This window comes from Penicillium cosmopolitanum (assembly GCF_028827165.1).
Source record: "Penicillium cosmopolitanum strain IBT 29677 chromosome Unknown utg000004l:1.0-4361866.0:1.0-4365735.0, whole genome shotgun sequence".
In the NCBI taxonomy this organism is placed as follows: Eukaryota; Fungi; Ascomycota; class Eurotiomycetes; order Eurotiales; family Aspergillaceae; genus Penicillium; species Penicillium cosmopolitanum.
The window spans coordinates 2,211,549-2,229,644 of record NW_026622674.1 but is presented as its reverse complement, the minus strand read 5'-3'; the positions used below and the strand labels follow the sequence as shown (position 1 = coordinate 2,229,644).

At 47.7% G+C, this 18,096-nt stretch overlaps 6 protein-coding genes across 6 annotated transcripts; 4 read left to right on the top strand and 2 right to left on the bottom strand.

Annotated features, from left to right (window-relative positions):
* Positions 1-583: 583 nt before the first annotated feature.
* N7509_002221 (F-box protein) lies at positions 584-2,133 on the top strand (the record flags this gene model as incomplete). The annotated part of the gene is made up of 3 exons (XM_056626858.1): positions 584-586; positions 639-1,319; positions 1,381-2,133. 3 exons carry the CDS (start codon positions 584-586, stop codon positions 2,131-2,133), a joined length of 1,437 nt encoding a protein of 478 aa, XP_056492653.1.
* An 840-nt stretch (positions 2,134-2,973) lies between these two features.
* N7509_002220 (putative MFS transporter) lies at positions 2,974-5,052 on the top strand (the record flags this gene model as incomplete). Its single annotated transcript, XM_056626857.1, is given in 8 exon segments — positions 2,974-3,019; positions 3,079-3,212; positions 3,290-3,679; positions 3,744-4,185; positions 4,200-4,210; positions 4,270-4,678; positions 4,739-4,906; positions 4,982-5,052. 8 exon segments carry the CDS (start codon positions 2,974-2,976, stop codon positions 5,050-5,052), a joined length of 1,671 nt encoding a protein of 556 aa, XP_056492652.1.
* A 1,516-nt stretch (positions 5,053-6,568) lies between these two features.
* N7509_002219 (Zn(II)2Cys6 transcription factor domain-containing protein) lies at positions 6,569-7,707 on the bottom strand (the record flags this gene model as incomplete). The annotated part of the gene is made up of 2 exons (XM_056626856.1): positions 6,569-7,561; positions 7,639-7,707. The coding sequence occupies 2 exons, from the start codon at positions 7,705-7,707 to the stop codon at positions 6,569-6,571; spliced, it is 1,062 nt and encodes a 353-aa protein (XP_056492651.1).
* Positions 7,708-8,509: 802 nt separating this feature from the next.
* On the top strand, positions 8,510-9,557 carry N7509_002218 (uncharacterized protein; the record flags this gene model as incomplete). The annotated part of the gene is made up of 2 exons (XM_056626855.1): positions 8,510-8,793; positions 8,861-9,557. The coding sequence occupies 2 exons, from the start codon at positions 8,510-8,512 to the stop codon at positions 9,555-9,557; spliced, it is 981 nt and encodes a 326-aa protein (XP_056492650.1).
* A 1,680-nt stretch (positions 9,558-11,237) lies between these two features.
* Positions 11,238-12,589, top strand: N7509_002217 (uncharacterized protein; the record flags this gene model as incomplete). The annotated part of the gene is made up of 2 exons (XM_056626854.1): positions 11,238-11,546; positions 11,600-12,589. The coding sequence occupies 2 exons, from the start codon at positions 11,238-11,240 to the stop codon at positions 12,587-12,589; spliced, it is 1,299 nt and encodes a 432-aa protein (XP_056492649.1).
* Positions 12,590-16,509: 3,920 nt separating this feature from the next.
* Positions 16,510-17,815, bottom strand: N7509_002216 (alcohol dehydrogenase family protein; the record flags this gene model as incomplete). The annotated part of the gene is made up of 4 exons (XM_056626853.1): positions 16,510-16,687; positions 16,742-17,413; positions 17,481-17,575; positions 17,630-17,815. 4 exons carry the CDS (start codon positions 17,813-17,815, stop codon positions 16,510-16,512), a joined length of 1,131 nt encoding a protein of 376 aa, XP_056492648.1.
* Positions 17,816-18,096: the final 281 nt, after the last annotated feature.

The following is an 18,096-nucleotide window of genomic DNA, read 5'->3' as shown; positions in this document are numbered from 1 at the left end:
GTGCTCAAGGCAGCCACGCTTTTTATTTCTCAGAGCTTCTTCACCTTTTTGGTTTCAGTTTGGTTTTGGCTAAGGGTCATTGGACTGGTCCAATCCAATGCAGCTGTTTATTCCCAGTAAACTACCTATTGGATCTATGCTTCGACCCTGCAGCTGTATGTATCGAACTAATACAAGGAATACGGGGTTGTGGGGTTTGGCTGCAGATCCGCGTGGCATTTTCGGGAATTGATTGGACTGGTATACTTCAAGTATGTAGATGCAAGATTATCTTGAATTGATGCTATCTAGGGTGATTCTCTTGTTGAGACTAAGTGTGAAGATGCTTATTAAGAGGGCCGGGGAGTTGTGAGTAGTGGTGGTGCCTTCCACGAAGGTACTCGCGTAGCTAGTACTCACGCAGGTATTCCTTTACCTCTGAAGGTCCTCACCCTTCACATCTCCCCTCCCTACCAGTGACCATCTCTCGAGCTCTCTTTTCACTTTGCACTTTGTACTTTTCACTGCCACTCTCAGCTTGCTTTCGAAGCTAAGACAACTGTTTTCATCTCATCGCTGGTCTTGAACCAAACAACAAGAAACAATGGTATGGCATCTCTCCACCTGGCTCATCAACATTGGACTGAACTCGATTGCAGGCAACTTCGAGACCTTCCCTTGGGAATCTCCCAGAGGAACTTCTCGTACAAATCATCGAGTACAGCACCCTTGAAGGGTTCTGTTACATCCCTCGTGACCACGTCTACCGGATCAGGCGCGTCTACAGTGATCTCACTTCACTGTCCCTTGTATGCCACCGCTTTCACCGACTGGCAACGCCATTCCTATACCAAGGAATCAGCTTGTACGATGGCCATCCGCATTCTTCGGATAACAAGGAATACAGTATCGTTCCCCCATGTCCCCGGGCACTAGCCCTGCATCGGGTGTTGCGTGATAATCCACCCCTGCGATCAATGTGCCTTGATCTTGAAATGGTTTTCGACGACGAGGCGGAAATCACAGATGAGGACTTTCGGGTCGCCAATGACCTTGTATCATGGCTGGGACGAACACAATCTCTTCGACTCTATGGTGGATTCCCTTGGGGTGGATCGGACTCGGGGCAACGAGAAAATACCCTGGGATTGATCTACTATGCGACCCGGAGCATGACCAACCTAAAGGAGTTCCTGCTTGACATGGGAAACGATACCAACGAGGGACTGTCTCTTTTAGAAGCGATGGAATACATCAACTTTCCTTCGCTAGAGATCTTATCTATGACCGGTAATGGGCACTCCGAAGATTGGCGTCCAATGCCCAGCTCAAACTCAGAGGTACGTGCAAAGAAACACCGGGATGAGCAGGAAGAGAGAATGTATGGCTGACAAATTGCAGGAACCTCGCACGGCACCATTCACCTGCTTGTCATTGGCCTATTGCAAAGATAGCGTTGAGGCAATCGAGAAATGTATCTCCTGGCCCAAGGATCTTGTCGACTTTACCATCAACACCTCAGGGAATGAGGAGGTCGCCCATCTGAGCCTAATGGATGCACAAAGCTGGCTATTAAACCACAAAGAGACTCTGAAGTATGCCTACATTGACCTCCTTGGACACAATCAAGGAATTCAGGAGTTTGACGCCTCCATCTTTCCCCGACTGGAAAGTCTCACGCTTTCTCGCACCCAACTCAATGATGATGTTGGTGATGGTGTACAAAACAATCTCTGCTGGGAATCTTCTCATCCTGACCGCCTATTACCACCAAACCTCAAGACCTTCGGGATGTCATTTGGGATCCTGGGATGTTGTCTGATCAATAACTTCGGCGACAAGGAGGTGAGCTGGCTTCGACAACTCGGCCAGGCTGCAGCGAGTCGGCAATCCTCGTTGGAGACCATTGACATTCTGTTCCAACCGTGGAGTGAGTATCCGCACAAATACGGGAATTATCCAGACGATCATGGGTATCCATGGGATCGAATGAGTGGGCTGCGTGATGAGTTGGCCGAATACGGAATTTCGCTGATCTATACCCCCGCTCCATGGACGAAGGAAGAATGGGAGGAGAGGATTGCCAAGTGGCTAAAAGGAAGTGCAAGGGCTCGCTTCGAGCACCAGAGTGGTCACGAGCAGGGTTACTACTAGTAGATGGTCTATGGCTATGACAATTACGATGATGACTATGACTATGTATCCTTAAATGTATGAATGAATATGAATTAGTGCAATTTCCACATCCCGTCCGGCCTGAGGCGGTAATACGAGTACTGTATACTACCCAATCTTACCAGCTAAACCTTCCTCTCCACAAGTGGGGATTTCCCCGGGACCCTCGTACCACAGTACGGAGTACTAGTACTTAGTTCTTTTCCTTTTTCTTCCTGTGATACTAGTAGTTCATGCTAAATACCTCGGCCCAATACACCCCATTTTCCATTTTTACTTTTCCCCTCCAATCTTGATTTCATCCAATCAAATACCCCAAAAATGGTAGATCTGCCTGTGATTTTAGTCTGGGGACTCCACATCATTGGTTGTCAATCCCACCGTGCAGACGAATTGCAGGGTACTTGCAGGAGGTCACCACTAGTCTACTTCATTGACTCCGTCAGCCCTCGACCCTCGTTCCTCGTTCCTCGTTTCTCGCCCCTGGCTGCTTTTCAAACCTGCAGCTTCTTGAAACTCCGAAAGAAATTTCTCGACTCTACTTTCCCCTCCATCTGTCCATATTTCAACTATACTGGTTCTGCCTGTACTGGACAGCACTCGATGGAGTAGATTTGCCAGCAGCTCCTTCTGCACTTTGGTCGAAAAAAAGAGCGATGTCCGCTGGTGCCAGCTGAACTTTCTTTTGAATGTGCTTGGGTGGAGCTCGAGAACCCCCTCATACTCCAACTATTTCCTCCTCACCAACTTCCCTCCACAAGCTTCACATCCCGCGCCCTTCCACCTCAGGCACGCAGTTTCGCCTAATTTACCACTGTCATGGGACTGGGAGTCTTAGACGTGGCGCAAAATGTTGAGGTCCCCGGTAAGCTTGAACAACCTCGAGCCACAGCGACGAAAGCTAACGTTCTGCGCGAACTCTAGGCACCTCCAACATTTACGACCACGCCCGGGATACGACCGATGGCCCCTCTGGCACCGGCCTGAAATACGACTGGACCACCAAAGAGCCCACGGTTCTTGTACCGCAACCCAGCGATGACCCAAATGATCCTTTGGTACGCTATCCCGATCATGCACAAGTCTCTCCACCACGGTGAATTGAAATCTAACCATAGCATTGATGCACTTCTAGAACTGGCCACTATGGCGCCGCGACGTTATCCTCGGCATTTTGTCCTTCGTCACCGTGCTCTGCACAACGCTCAGTTCCATCATGGCCGCTAACACCGTCACGATCGCCGACTACGAGCAAATCACCTTTGTGGACGCTGCCCTTCTCACAGGATACCATCTTTGTGGCGTCGGAGTAGCGGGTATTCTGATTGTTCCTACCGCACGCGTCTGGGGCAAGCGCCATCTATTTCTGCTCGGCCATGTCTTGATGATTGTGAGCTGCGCCTGGGCCGGTGGGAGTGGAACAAATACCAAGAGTCTTCTATGGGCACGCATATTCCAGGGTGTTGCTTTGGCCCCATTTGAGGCCCTGGTCAATGCCTGTGTTGGTGATCTATACTTTGTACATGTGAGTTGTTGTGGCACCCCCATGACAGGACAAGAAAATCCTTTTTAGCTGACAGCGCGTCTAGGAACGAGGAAAACGAATGGCCGTGTCAAACGTCTCGCTCTTCGGAGCAGCCTTCCTGACCCCGGTTTTCGTCGGCAAAATCACCAAGACGATGGGTTGGCAATGGTCCTTCTATTTCGTGGCTATTTTCCTTGCCGCGGCCCTCCCGTTCATGATCGTCTTTGTTCCGGAGACTGCGTATCGTCGGCCCGATTATCTCAACACTGATTTCAAGCACAAAGCTAGGCGGAACGAGTCTACAGAGTCTCACTTGCCACTCGATGATACTAGTGATGAGCCTAAACCGTTTGTGCCGGGGGAGTCTGGGAGACGTGGAATGTCTAGGACAGAAGTCTCTGCGACACCCATCCCGGAAAAAGATTCGCTTCTGAAATCGATGAGATTGTTCAATGGACGAAAGACAGATGAGAACTTTTTCAAGCTGCTCTTGCGTCCCTTTCCCTGTTCTTACACCCAGGGATCCTTTACGTGAGTCGCTCCCTGAATTCAATTCCCTTTCTTCCTTTGGCGATAGCTAACGATCATAGGCGTGTCTCATACAAGGCGTTGTCATCGGCTGGGCCGTATTCATTGGTGTCGTTCTAGCGATTGTTTTCCTTGGCCCACCGCTCTGGTTCGAAGAAGATAAAACAGGATACCTCTACACCGGCGCATTCATTGGATCAATAATCGGTCTCGTCCTATCCGGCCTCCTCACCGACTCAATGAACAAGATGATGATCCGACTCAACGGCGGCAAATACGAGCCCGAGTTCCGACTTCTGCTGGTCTTCTTCCAATTCATCTTTGCTTGCATGGGTCTGTATGGATTTGGATGGACCGCCAATGATGTCGCGAAGTACAAATGGTTACTGCCGGATGTATTCTTTGCTTTTCTGATTATTGGGATGGTTATGGGCGCTGTTGCTGCTTCACTGTACATCGTCGATGCACATCGTATGTTTCTCACCAACCTCTTCTATGGATGAGATTCAAGTGACTGACTGACGTTGACAGGTGAAATTGCCGTCGAGGCATTTACATGTCTACTCGTGTTTAAAAACATGTTCAGCTTCGTCCTTACCTTCTTCGCCTACAACTGGTTTGCTCGCGGTGGGATAAAACATACCATGATCGTCATCGGCAGTATCCAGGTCGGAATATGCCTCTTGACTCTTCCAATGTGTACGAGCTCCTCTTTCCCTAATTTTCTTTCCTTTCCTTTTCATTTAAGTTGGCTAATCTTCTAATACGATGCAGACGTTTTCGGAAAATGGAATCGGGCATTTTGTGCGCGGTATGATATTCTTGAGATTCTGCATCTGCGATAATGGTAATGGAGATGGTAATCAACACTGTGCTTTTATGTTTTTGGCGGTTTATAAGGGAATGAATGGGACCTTTTCGGGGTTTAGCCTTGGGCTTGAGTTATGGGATACTCATCTTTATGAGATATGATTTTCTTTGGTAGCTTTGGCGGCTTATGCCGATTGAAATGAAAATATCATACCGTTTACCGGATTACAGAGACTTGAAGTTGAATGGATACCGATGATGTGCCCTGGGCGAAGGGAATTGTAATCCGAGTCGATATAAATTTAACAGAGCACAACTTAGACCGCAGCAATCCTTTTTCTGACAACAGGGCTTACAGACCAAACATAAATGAGGTCAGAAGCCGAAATCATAGTTCAGTTGGCCTTCTGTCCTCATCGCATACCGCACGAGCATGAACGAGAACCTAAAATTCGTCATCAGTTAATTAATTGGACTGAAACGCACGAATTTGCCGAAAATGCTAAACGGTTTGGTCATTGGGGGCAAAAAACCTGCTGATATCCTCGGCCGGTGACTGGTGCAGCATCTCAGATACCAAAAGCGGACTAGTTCAGACGACGAAGGCGCGCGCCAAGACACTCTAATTGGAAATATTGTGCAGATTATCGGCGGTTGTTGACGATGTCAGGCTGATTTCACGTATTTTTGCCAAGTTCAAGTTCCTGGGCACCGGCTTGCCGATACGAGGGGAGTCAGGGTCTTTGAGGTGTAGGGTGCATAGAGCGACTCGCTTCGAGCAGCACGATATAAAGAGGGGTTATAGGAGCCCACATTTTACTTAGACCCCCCGAATACCCTTGGATAAAGTTTTTCAAATTGTTCAATCTAAGACTGGATATTTGGCCACTTTGTGCGCTATGAAATCTCTGTCATGCAAATTTCTTTCTGCTCTACAATACTATGGACACACCACTAACTTCTATCCCTTTGCCTTTCACCATGATCCAGTCATAGATGAAAATGCGAGATGGGCCAGCAGCTCACACGGGGCCATGCCTGATGCCCCTCGTCGATTCAATGCAATGGTTCCTGCTTGACCTCACTTTCCACTTATCTCTAACTTGGCCAGATCCTCAGCAAGCTGCAAAGCCATATCAATCCCCGCACTCTCACTGATACCCTTTAGTCGCTCGATGACCCATTTTCGATCACCATCACCTATGACAGGTGACTTCCCGACCGTATAAAGATGCCAGACCAGCATATATCCCCCGGAGATATTGGCCTGCGGGGGCTCCTCGAAATATTGATGCTGTCCCGGTGCAAACACCAGGCCTAGACCCTGTGGAATGCTGGACAAGATATCTTCCCCCCCGTTCCGCTATGATATGAGCCGCATAATGCAGCTTTGATTTAAGCTCCGTGCCGTCCTGTCCAGAAACAGGCCCAGACCCATCGAGGTCCGAGGTAATAATCTTGTTTATAAGCCAGCATATGATCTCACAAACAATGATCTCGACCATGCGTGAGTTATTCCAGAGCCTTATTGAAAAAGCCGTCTGATATAGATCATACCTCCCCCCTAAAGGAAATAAACGCCGAGCTACCTTTGGGCTCTTGAATCGATGTGTATGGCTGTTGCACAGCGAGGATGGCAGCGGCGGTCTTGAATCCCGCCTGAAGCGCAATCGACTCTTCTAAAAAGTCAGACCAAGAGATGGTCAGAGCAGCGCCCTTATTCTTCGCCACCACGCGCGCGAACAGCGTTGCACAGCGCGAGCTCAGAATGCCAAGTATCCAGAACGCATCGGTCGGTTCGGTATACTTGGTTGCTTCGTCCTGTAGCTCGCGCATATCATCCGGGAATGGCTGTATACTTTGAATACAAGCAGCACACATGTCCGCGCGCACCTGGTTAAACATCAAAATCGACACCCTACTAGAGAATTGAGATTTACCCCTCGCAATCACCAAAGAGGCAGCACCTTTAACATGTCGAACCCAGGATTCGAAATTCGACACGTGCTCGAAGACACCGAGCGAGATTACCGACATCAAAGTACTATCCTTGACGGACTCGGTCGGCGAGGCGATGGCATTGTTCACGTGGCGGATTGCTTCGGAGTATTTGGCGCGCGCGTGGGCGGCGAGCTCGGGCTGTCGAGTTGCTAGTGCGACGAGGCCTACGGCTGCCATACTGGCGATGAGAGTTGGATGCTCGGAATCGGAGCTGTATACGTTCGGAATATAGTTGAGATAACCGCGTGTCGGGACACGGCCGCCCGCCACGAAGTCCTGGAGGAAATAGTTCACGCCTATGTCATCCAGATTGGGGTCTGGGCCACGGGCAGGTGGAGGTGAACGAGGTGAGTGGGAGTGGGTCGTAGTAGGAGTTGTAGTAAGCTCGGTCGAGATTGTATCATTTCCTCGTGGACTCTTCTTGGACCGCTTGATGGTATGGCTTGTCTGGTCTCGGAAGACTAGGTCCCACTCATCTCGGTATCCCTGGCATGTTTCCTTGGTGCGAATGCACTGGCCGCATTGCGGGGACTGCTTATCGCACTTATTGTCCCCATGGAACAAGGTCAGTGTGTGTTGTTTGTATTAAATTGTCGCTGGAACAGGAAGGATCTACCTACACGTCGTTTGACGGCTCGACAGTTACCGCAGCTCCGAGATGCTCGGGCTCGAGGCGGTGATGGTGACATATTAATGCGCGCGGGCATTCACGCGGTGAAGGCACTGGTGGTTAAGAAGAGTGTAGAAATACAAAAAGGGGCTGCTATATTTGAAGATTCCCGTTGCTCAGCCCAGTTGAATTAGCCTCGGAGGCAAGCTACTGTCATCAGCCTCTGAGAGTGCTTAATCGACTTCAACGGAGGTTCTGCTCTCTTAGCAAGTCTAGAAGCGACGTGGGGTCGAAGTGAAGAAGTTCTCCAGCACCCAAATTCCCAAAATGGCCCCTAACGCATCGCCCCCAAACGGCCCCCAAACGGCCCCGCCGAGCTGACTCTGGGCAGAAGTGCGAGATAATTCCGAGAGAAAACGCCTCTGACACACAGTGATCTGCAGCTGTTTACCAAGATCGGTATGCTAGATGCGATCTGTTTGGTCACAGCCACCTAGGGCTGAATATTCAGCGTGATGATTGGCCGAAACGTTGTGTTGCATGCGTGGAGTTTCCTCTCTTATACGCTAATCCTTTTTGGGTATCTCAATTGCTCGGCCAATCAGCACAAGGAATTCTCGAGATTCGAGATTAGAGGTTGCCAACAAGCCTCGTAAAAGCTTGGGCAAGATGCAGCTGAGTGTCATGGCGCAATGTACTCAAAATAGAAGAGTTTTACATGAAGAGAAACATAAAAGGGCCCCAATTTCCGCCTGTTGAAAAAATAGCACACAACAAGCAGTTCTCTTCATCCACCCACCTACGCCAGTCACCTCTATACCTCGCTTCATCCACCTTAATATCAACATTTCCCTGCTTTACTGGTATCTATCGGGAGCATAATGGGAACAATCAGCTACGCCACCGGGATTGCTATCCTGCAATTTATTGTTTATCCATTTATCTTCGCCGCCTCCATATTCGTCTGGAAACGAGCAGGATGGAGAGTTGGCAGCAAGATTTGGCGTTATCCCGCCGTTCTCTCCTTACTTCGAATCGCTGGTAGCATTTCTACTTTCATTGCAATCGATCATAACTCTCATCAAGTCCAAATTGCTATTGCAGTTTGCCAACTGATCGGTATTGCACCTTTGGTACTTACATACGTGGGAATGTTGCGACAAATGTGAGTTTAAAGAGCGCGGAGTTCTACGATTTAGTAGTAACCGGAGACTAACAATCATCGATTATAGTGATTATGAACAAAGAATGCCTCCCAGGCGTCTCGCACTCGTCACTCTAGTCGCTATCATCGGCTTAATTCTCGCCATCGCTGGAGTTTCCACTGCCAAAACCTCCGCAGGGGAGACTTACAAGCCCGGAACAATGGTCAAGGTAGCGATGGCTATTTTCCTCGTTGTATTCGCCCTTACCATGCTCCTGAGTGTCTGGCTCTTCTTCGCACTTTCTTCCTCTCTACTGCGATACCAGAAGAAATTGTTCCTCGCCATCGCCCTCTCTGCTCCATTTGTGCTGGTCCGAATGATCTACTCCGCCCTCTCCGACTACACTACCATCCAGGCATTTGAGCTCGGCGCTAACGAAACTGTCTACCTTTGCATGTGTGTGTTGGAAGAGATCGCTGCCAGTACTATTATCATCGGTCTTGGCGTATCAGCTGTTCTACAGCCTGACTTTGTGAAGCTTGATCCGGCGAAAATGAAGGAGAGGGATCAGGACCAGCAGCACCCGGACGAGGGAAAGCCTCTAAGTGCGCAGGATTATAACACTGCTTACAATGGTGCCAATGCGGCTTACGACCCTGCCTATCACGGATCTCAGAGCACTGCTTATAATCCTACCTACCCTGGAGTTCCGCAAAATACTGCGTACGACCCAGTTTACAACGGAGCTCCGGCCCCTGCTTATCATGGAGCTCAGAATGTTTAGTCGTTTGGAGAGACCGGGCAAGGGTTTAAAATAGCGAGGTGCTACTAGTACCAGTATGATGTTTGATTTTCTGTTTCGGGATTTATGCGGAGTCTTATGAAGCGTCACGGTTTTTCTTAATGTTACATAGCGTGTACTTGTTATTCATCCAACGATTTTGACAACTTAAGTGCCAGTGACCCACTGTCCATTTACGGTCTGGTTTGAAGTAGGAGGTGAAGTACTTGCACAAACACACACATAAAACATACAACGCTTCACTGACAGTACAGGGATTGCCGTAGCATTCCTGCTGGAGTTCGCTGGTTCAGACGCAGCACTTCCAGTAATTATTGGGGAATATTCCAACCCCCAATCTCCGCATTGTTCAGAAATTGTCGGAAAAGCATTGATTCTTCATAAAGAAGTAAGTACATTCCATCTCATCCTAATCTTCCTAAACAGGAAGTATCTTCTCCGGCCACTCTATTCTCCGGGATTCCATACAGCCCACTCGTTGAAGCTATGAACCACCATCTTCGACTCATTGGAATCCAAACTCGCACTGCATATCCTGTAAATATCGTGGTTCTTGGCCGATCAATTGCCTAAAAGGCCCCTCGTCCTCGTCCCTCAGTTCCACCTTTGGTAAAATATCGTGCCGTGTAATCCAAGGTATTTTCAGCTCTCCGACCACCATGATTTGTGGCCTTGGTGGAGATTGTATTAGGGTCAGCTCAACGACGTCTGGAATACGTCCGTTCCCTTACTCGCTTCCTAGCACTTGAAGTCTGCGAATTCCAAATTGATATTTTCTGCTTCAAGAATCTTCCCGAGATGCTGGCAGGCGGTGTGCTGGAAACGGCCTTGTACGCCGTGTTTGTCTCCCACACGCAAAGTGTCTGTTGATTGTGCTTTGCTCGAAGGTACGTACCAGAGTGGGTGAATGACGCTTGACGTTGCGCCGTGGGATCCTTTTTGAGGGGAGATAGAGAGCTCTGAACTGCCTCGCAGATATGAATTCGAGGAAGGCACTACCTGGCAGCTACGGTGCAGTTCAAGTTTTGGTCCTGATATCTACCGAGGTAGGTACCTGGGTGGGTGGTTCGTTCTCGAAAATAAGTGTACCCTAAAGCCCATAACATTTCTAGACTGTGTAACTAAACACTAGTCATTGTGGTCTAATCACCCTTTGCATGTAAAAGCCTTCCAGGGAAGTAGTGACTGGGAGCCATTGACTGTTTACCATTTCATACGAAAAACCCGTGGACATAGTGGGCAGTGGCTATCGTACGATCGCTTTCTACATTCCCCACAGTACGTAGTACGTATTTGCCTTTTTGTATACAAAAGGTAGTTCTCATTGCCATGGCTAGGATTCTGCTCGCCAAAGAATTGGGTTACATAGTATATTGTTCCCGGCCGCTACCTATCGACTCTCATCATAGTGGTTTTTGGAAATATATTTGGCATATTATTCGATAACATCAGACTGCAGCTAATAAAAACATAGTGATTGGACCTATTCCAACAGGATACTACAGTACAGTGGAAATTTATCATGTTGAGCTTTCCGGGGGAGACTATTAGAAAATACTGACCAATGCCTAAGATGCATACTGATTCGCTGAATTTACTTCTGAATACGTTCATATCCATGGATGGGCAGCCTGGTGCGTGGAGTCCGTGCGGCCCCGCAAAATGGATCTCCCCCCGAAGCTTGGCCTCTTCTACTCTTCCACTCGAGCAACAATGAGTCGAAATTCACAATTTCGACCGGATCGTGAGCCATTACAGGATCACCCGGCATTAGAACTTCGTCGAAGTCATGTCTCTGGTCCTTTCTCATTCCTAAATCCCACATGGGCCTGGTACGCACCTACCACCGATCGCCGGGCCGGTGAGACGTCAGAGCCCCGACCCAGCCCCTCTCCGCCAGCACACGTCCAACATCTCTGGCGATCTCGCGATAATCGCAAGGGGCGTCATGCATTACGTGTCGACTATCGTGTATCTCCGGGGAATCGGAGTACGTCCCCCCCCCGCCAACATCCACTTGGCAGACGGTTGCAAGGGGTATTCTCCGCATGGCGACCCACGCGCCTTATTGGGATGTATCTTACTTGGTCGCGGTAACATTCACGCTCGGATCGGTGGTATGGATCATCAATGCATTTTTCGTGTGGTTACCTCTTGTAGACCCGAAGACCGAGTTTCCCGGCGAGTCTCTAGACGGCGGGGGTATCAGTGCGTTGATCGGTGCGACTATTTTTGAAATCGGAAGCGTGCTGCTGCTCCTGGAAGCGGTCAATGCAAATCAAACCGGCTGTTTCGGCTGGGCGCTTGAAACGGAGTTGAAGAAGGCTGAGGGTAAAACATCGCGTTCCGTTGCTGTCACTCAACTCAAACCAAACCCGCATGAATGTCGCCACCACCATGCGAACAGGAAAAATCTCGTCGGAGCAGGAAGGCATTTACATCGACATATTTCTCACGATTCTATGGCTGGATATACGACCTCGTCCAAGACCAACGACAAATCATTCCGCTGGCTACCATCGTGGTCGGAACTGAAGTCGCATTACATACATGAGCTGGGGTTCCTCGCATCTCTCGTGCAATTTCTTGCGGCGACGATATTCTGGATCGCGGGATTCACCGGGATGCCTGGTATTACCAATCATTTGAGTCAAGGCTTAGCGGATGGAGTGTACTGGGTACCTCAAATAGTTGGTGGGATCGGGTTCGTCATCAGTGGCCTGCTGTTCACTTTGGAGACTCAGGAAAGGTGGTACAAGCCAGCATTCCATGTTCTAGGATGGCATATTGGTACCTGGAATTTTATAGGGGGTATTGGATTCACTCTTTGTGGTGCGCTGGGTCCAGCGATTGGTCACTCTGGTATTGAGTACCAGGCTACGCTGGCTACTTTCTGGGGCTCATGGGCGTTCATGATTGGGTCTACGATTCAATGGTTTGAAAGTTTGCAGAAACATCCTGTTGAGACGAAAGGTGATCCCAAGCTAGCAGTCTCTGATGAGAATGGTCAATAGCAATGGAATTATCTCTTCCAGCAATATTAATTTTTTCCAATCCGTGATTCAAAAACCTTCAATTAGTGTTTCTGCCAGCGTCCCGAAATTGTTAATAAGTTAGTGTTCTAGATAGTTTCCAGTTTCTGACTTACCTGGTAGGAGATGGAAGTGTATGTTGATCAAGAGATGGTTATCTCCAATCTAAAGCCCATGGTCATTGCCACAAAAAGATACCGATCGATGCCACGATCAAGTGAACTTAGGTCGAATGAAAACTATTCCAAGTACAAAGGTATTCTGCCCTGTTGCAAGAAGGATGTGTTGCTGCACCAAGACAGAGGGGATCAACCTAAGATTGACACACCCTGGCACCTTGGAAGCAGATCAAGCCGAGATAGGACGCCCAAACTAAGCACAGCGCCCGAGATCAACTAGTTAAGTTACAAAAAAACACTCTCTCAATTCAAATTTGGATATCTAGTTCTGTTTGCTATCACTCTCATGGTATAAGCGGTTGCAGGTCAGTTTTATGCTACGGTTGAACTAGATCATGGTAGTCCAGTCTTCGCGCTGCTATTTTTTGAGGTCCGTAGCTTTGTTATGGCCATCGACCTCCCAAGCACTGTGAGCCCATCATGTAACTCACGTTCATTTTCTGATAGATGTAATCCCCTAAACTTTCTGCTCGAAAATTCACTATCAAGCCATCATGCAATCTGTGAGATTTACTTACTACATATCGGATGGCCGAATCTGCGAAGGTCATATCTGGTCTTGTTTCTGTCTGCCTCATTGAGCCGTCTCAGCTTTATTGGATCCCACAAACGGACTAATGCACAAGCTATCTAACTAACCGATCATTTATTGACACATGTGTCAATTGATGCGCCTTAAAAATTAGTTGGCTCAGTTCCTCTACCTGTATAAAGAAGAATAGTGTTTAGTTAATCGAGACTTAGAAATCGGGGGTTGGATATTCCTATATCTCCGCGAGAGGTAGCAAGGGTGGAGGAAGACGGTCACAGGTATCGCATGTAAAAGGATCAAGTATATTCCGATTTATGGCCTTGAGGGCAGGTACTAACTAGTGGTGTGTGCGATTCTATACATGTACAAGATGCAATCCCGTGTGTTGTCATTAACAAGGGTCGGCATCTGTTACCAATGATGCTTGGACACGTGCTAGGATTGCATGTCATAGTCAGCTTGCTGGGTATCCATGCATTCCCCAATGACGCCATGGAAAAATGCGGCGCAATTCTGTGATACTTCTGCCTACCTATGTCTAGCTAGATAAAATCCAAAGTAATTTAAAAAGCAAGCTGATTTCCATAGCTTCTGATATCATCAAGTCTAGTCGACGTCTTTCCCAACGAAATGGATATCAGTGAAATAAATGCCGAGGATCCGACTCAAATAAGAGAGCGGATTGGGGAACCAGGTATGACACTCTTCACAATATTGTGCTAGGCCCAACGCTCCTTGGTCAAAGCTTACGCCAGGATATAGTGGGCGAAATCCTGAAATGGATCCAATTGATTGAAAGTAAGTGATATGAAAATTGCTCAGAGACGACGCCTTTCGCATATCATATTTACCATCACCTAGAGAACTTTTCATTACTAAAAAAAATCATCCTTGTCACGTTCGCATTGAATATATCCCCTCGGGTGAATTTCTGAAAGACCTTGGAGATGTGTCAATACACTCGTCCTGGTTGATTAGAGTTTTGAAGACGTCAGAAGATTTTACCATAGGGATATATTCCTACCAAGGCCTCGAAAGAGAAACACTGAATGACGTACTTTTGCGAGTATTTTTACTAAGTTGTTGTGAACGGTCTCCTTGGGGTGAATTTACTAGTAGTACTTGATCTTCTTTTGTTCCAGGTTCAGAATTTGTCATTACGTGCAAATACTGAAATCCTGCCGGTGTATAATCTAAGCACATCTCTTGGCGTGTCCGTCAAGATTGGTCCTTGTTCATTTTTCTACCAAAATAAATGGCGTATTCTGTTCATTTGCAAAATATGAATTCTGGCGTCATTGTTCTTAACTCACCTGAGATGTCACTTCTGTCGGCTATCTGTCACGCTAAATATCCAGATATCTGAACCAAAGATCCTATTCAGGCGAATCTTTTATATGGCCCATATCCCAAATCTCATTGACGACGCACTTTGCTAAGATGGCTGTAGAGCATGAAAAACTTTGCTTACATCCCTAATTCACAGCTTCAACAAATTTAATCCGAGTGGACCGTTTCGTTCTCGATATTTAGATCTGGCGAAGGCTTTTGTCAATGATAATGATAGAGCTCTTACATTACTACAGCGTAATCTTCGCACCAAGACCCGAAATCAGGTACTCTTATTGTAGGGTCTGTCTCAAGTTGGGACGTATGCATGCGCCAGCGCGCCCCCCTCCTAATCTGGGGTGAAGGATATACCAATCTTCTTTTTGAAGGAGACTGAGGCAGCAGAATAATCGGTCTTCGATCCGACCAGTGAGATCTTTGGAAAACTCGCCCAAAAGCCTACGCATGGCCAACACCCCGGTATTTGCAGGTACAACAAGAATCAGCTCATTCCAAGACCCTGTAAGGGTGCCCAATCTGAATTGTCAATCGAACAACTCGAAAGTTCTACGAGTCATGCACTACTGAGATAAAAGCCCAGCTCTCCCCACTCGTATGTCTGTTGTCCATTTCCACTGATTGCTCTTCTGAGACCCCACATCGGAATTCCATCAACACAACCTTTACTAGAGATTATAAAATGGTCTGTTTATCCACTCCACACCAGCATTTTGTGAGGGCTGAGAAACTTCTAGAGTGAATCTGCTGAAGTTGGACCATGCCACGTCCATAATAGGATGCGATTGAGAAAACCACACCTTCAAGACGCCTTTCCGAACAAGCAATGCATTTTATGCAATCGGCCCTTTTGCGTCAACCATAAGGGGACGAGGGATGGTATCTGTGAGATAAATCATGTGACGTACTATTCTAGACATCCAAATGTCCCAAACATATTTCGAACATATGAGGACTGGAGAGATTATGCAGACCAGATTCCGGGGCACACGGAGGAAAGTGTTGACACAAACACGAGCCTCTCAACGGACATAGTTGGGGCTCAGAACTCTAACTAAGATGAGTCACTTGACCCATGAAAATATTGCCATATGCAAGCAGCGTTCCACAGCGCATATTGAAATGATTACCAAGCAACTATTGTCTCTATACAATTCGCCTTTGCATAGTGATCACTGCAGTGGAGGCTTAGTAGCTTATTTGAAGGAGGGAGGGAATTCGAGTTCCGGGCAGATTACCAAATTGATAATGCAGATTGCTCTCTTGTTTGCATTATTTGCGGGATCAATCAATATTCTAAAGGCCTCTGAGACCATATAAGCTTATTACGGATGCTAATTTTATGCTGCTATTTGCGGCCGTACCGAATTACTGCCAAGATAGGGGTTTAGTTAAGAATAATCTTAATAGTAATTGCGTAGGGTCAACAGAGCGTTCGAGAAAGAATCTTTGTGTAGAGGGGGTAGCGAGTCCGGTTTCGATCTTCCCTGTACTTAAAAGCTAAGCTGTAGATTAATGGCAGTTCCCATTACCATATCCCCTTTGTACATCATAATCACAGGTGGGAGTACGAGTGGGTTTGACCAGTCCCCATGCGGCATACCAGAGATCATGAAAGGGTTTAGGCTCAGGGGCATCTATCGTTTATTTTCACGAAAACCGCAACACTGGGTCGACTACGGCTATGGAATGCCTTAGGTGAGCATAAAAAAACTACCAAAATCCACTAGAATGAAGATAATTGTGGAAAAATGTTCTCCCAAGCCCAAATTCTAAAATTCAAGTTTCAGCTAACAACAGCTCAATCGCACCGAAGCTTGACTTCAAGGTGCAATAACCGTAACCTATAACGTCAGGATCACTTTCCGAGCCTGGTGTTTCTCAAAAATCTCATATGCGATCGGTGCATCTGCCAACGGCATGCGATGGGTGATAAAATCCGAAAATTTGTCCTGGTTCTCAGCAAATAGCGTCAATGATTCGCCGAAGACCGGTCTGGCTGCTGCACGCCCCATATTAATACTAAATAGGCAAAAGTCAGTACTGTGCCCAACAATATTGAAACAAAGACCCTACTCTAGATTCTTAGAATACGCTTCAAATGCCGTGAAAGGTAGCTCTCCTTGGTGGAAACCGATCGAGGAAACGACACCACAAGCTCGAACTAAATCAATGGCAAGTCTCATTGCTGATTTATTGCCCACGCTTTCAACCACAGCATCTGCTCCTCGACCATCTGTGGCAGCTTTGACAATTTCCGGAATATCATCTGTTCCAAGCTTCAACGGTTGAGCACCCATCTTCCGAGCCTCTTCTAGACGATCATCGACTGAATCGACGGCATACACGGTGCCTGCGCCAAGGGCCTTTGCTGAGAGAACTGCACAGAGTCCGACGGGTCCACATCCTAGACATACAACCATTAGCTGATCAAGTGCGATCTTCTGAAAATTTGGACGAAGGGCAGACGGCGCGTGTAGCGCACCTCCGGCGATCGAATCGGCTGTATCATTGTTGCGCATCAGCTTTGTGATAGCTTTCATGGCTCCGTAGTATCCCGTCGGGAAGATATCACACATGATGATCATCATTTCATCGCTAACTTCCTTGGGTATGAATTCAAGAGTACTGTCGGCAAAAGGGACGCGGACGTATTCGGATTGTCCGCCGTCCAAGGACATGCTTCCGAAAGAAGGACCGTTGACGCATCGATTTGTGTGTCCGTGCTGGCAGAACCAACATTGCATACTAGGAAGCTTTCTGATCAGCTTTTGAAATTGGCTTTGCAATTGACATATGGGATTTCCAATATTACCACATGGGAGAGAAGATAGACATGACCTTTTGACCAGCCTTGAACCTGGACACAGCAGACCCAACGCTCTCAACAGTGCCGATGAACTCGTGTCCCTAGCAGAAGTTCTAAGCGAAAATACTCATCTTCCAGGGATGCCTTTTTCTTACCATAGTATGTCCCGTGGTCGTCTTTTGGTGCCCTCGATACATGTGCAAATCGCTCCCACAAACACCCGCGATGTGCACTTTAAGGATGGCATCCGTTTCATCAATCAATACAGGCTTAGGCTTTTCCTTAACAACAATATTGAATGGCCCTTCATAGACCACTGCTTGCATGGTTGCTGTGCTCATGATGGTATATTGTAGAGTCGATTTTATACGCACGGATAGGAGCGAGAAATATAGAGAAGACGTGGAGGAAAGCTACTCTGAATAGCAGGAGATTGGGAAGATCATAACCGACCCGGATCACAACGACCCATGTCGCGCCATCAAGTCCGATGCATGTCACTCGAAATGCGGGGAATCAGCCAGACCCCCCGTTCGTTGAGGGGGTTATGACCGAGATAGCCAAGGCTGAAAAGTGAGGGGAAGCTACAGGAGTTCGGCTACCTGTCTGGCCACCAGGGCTT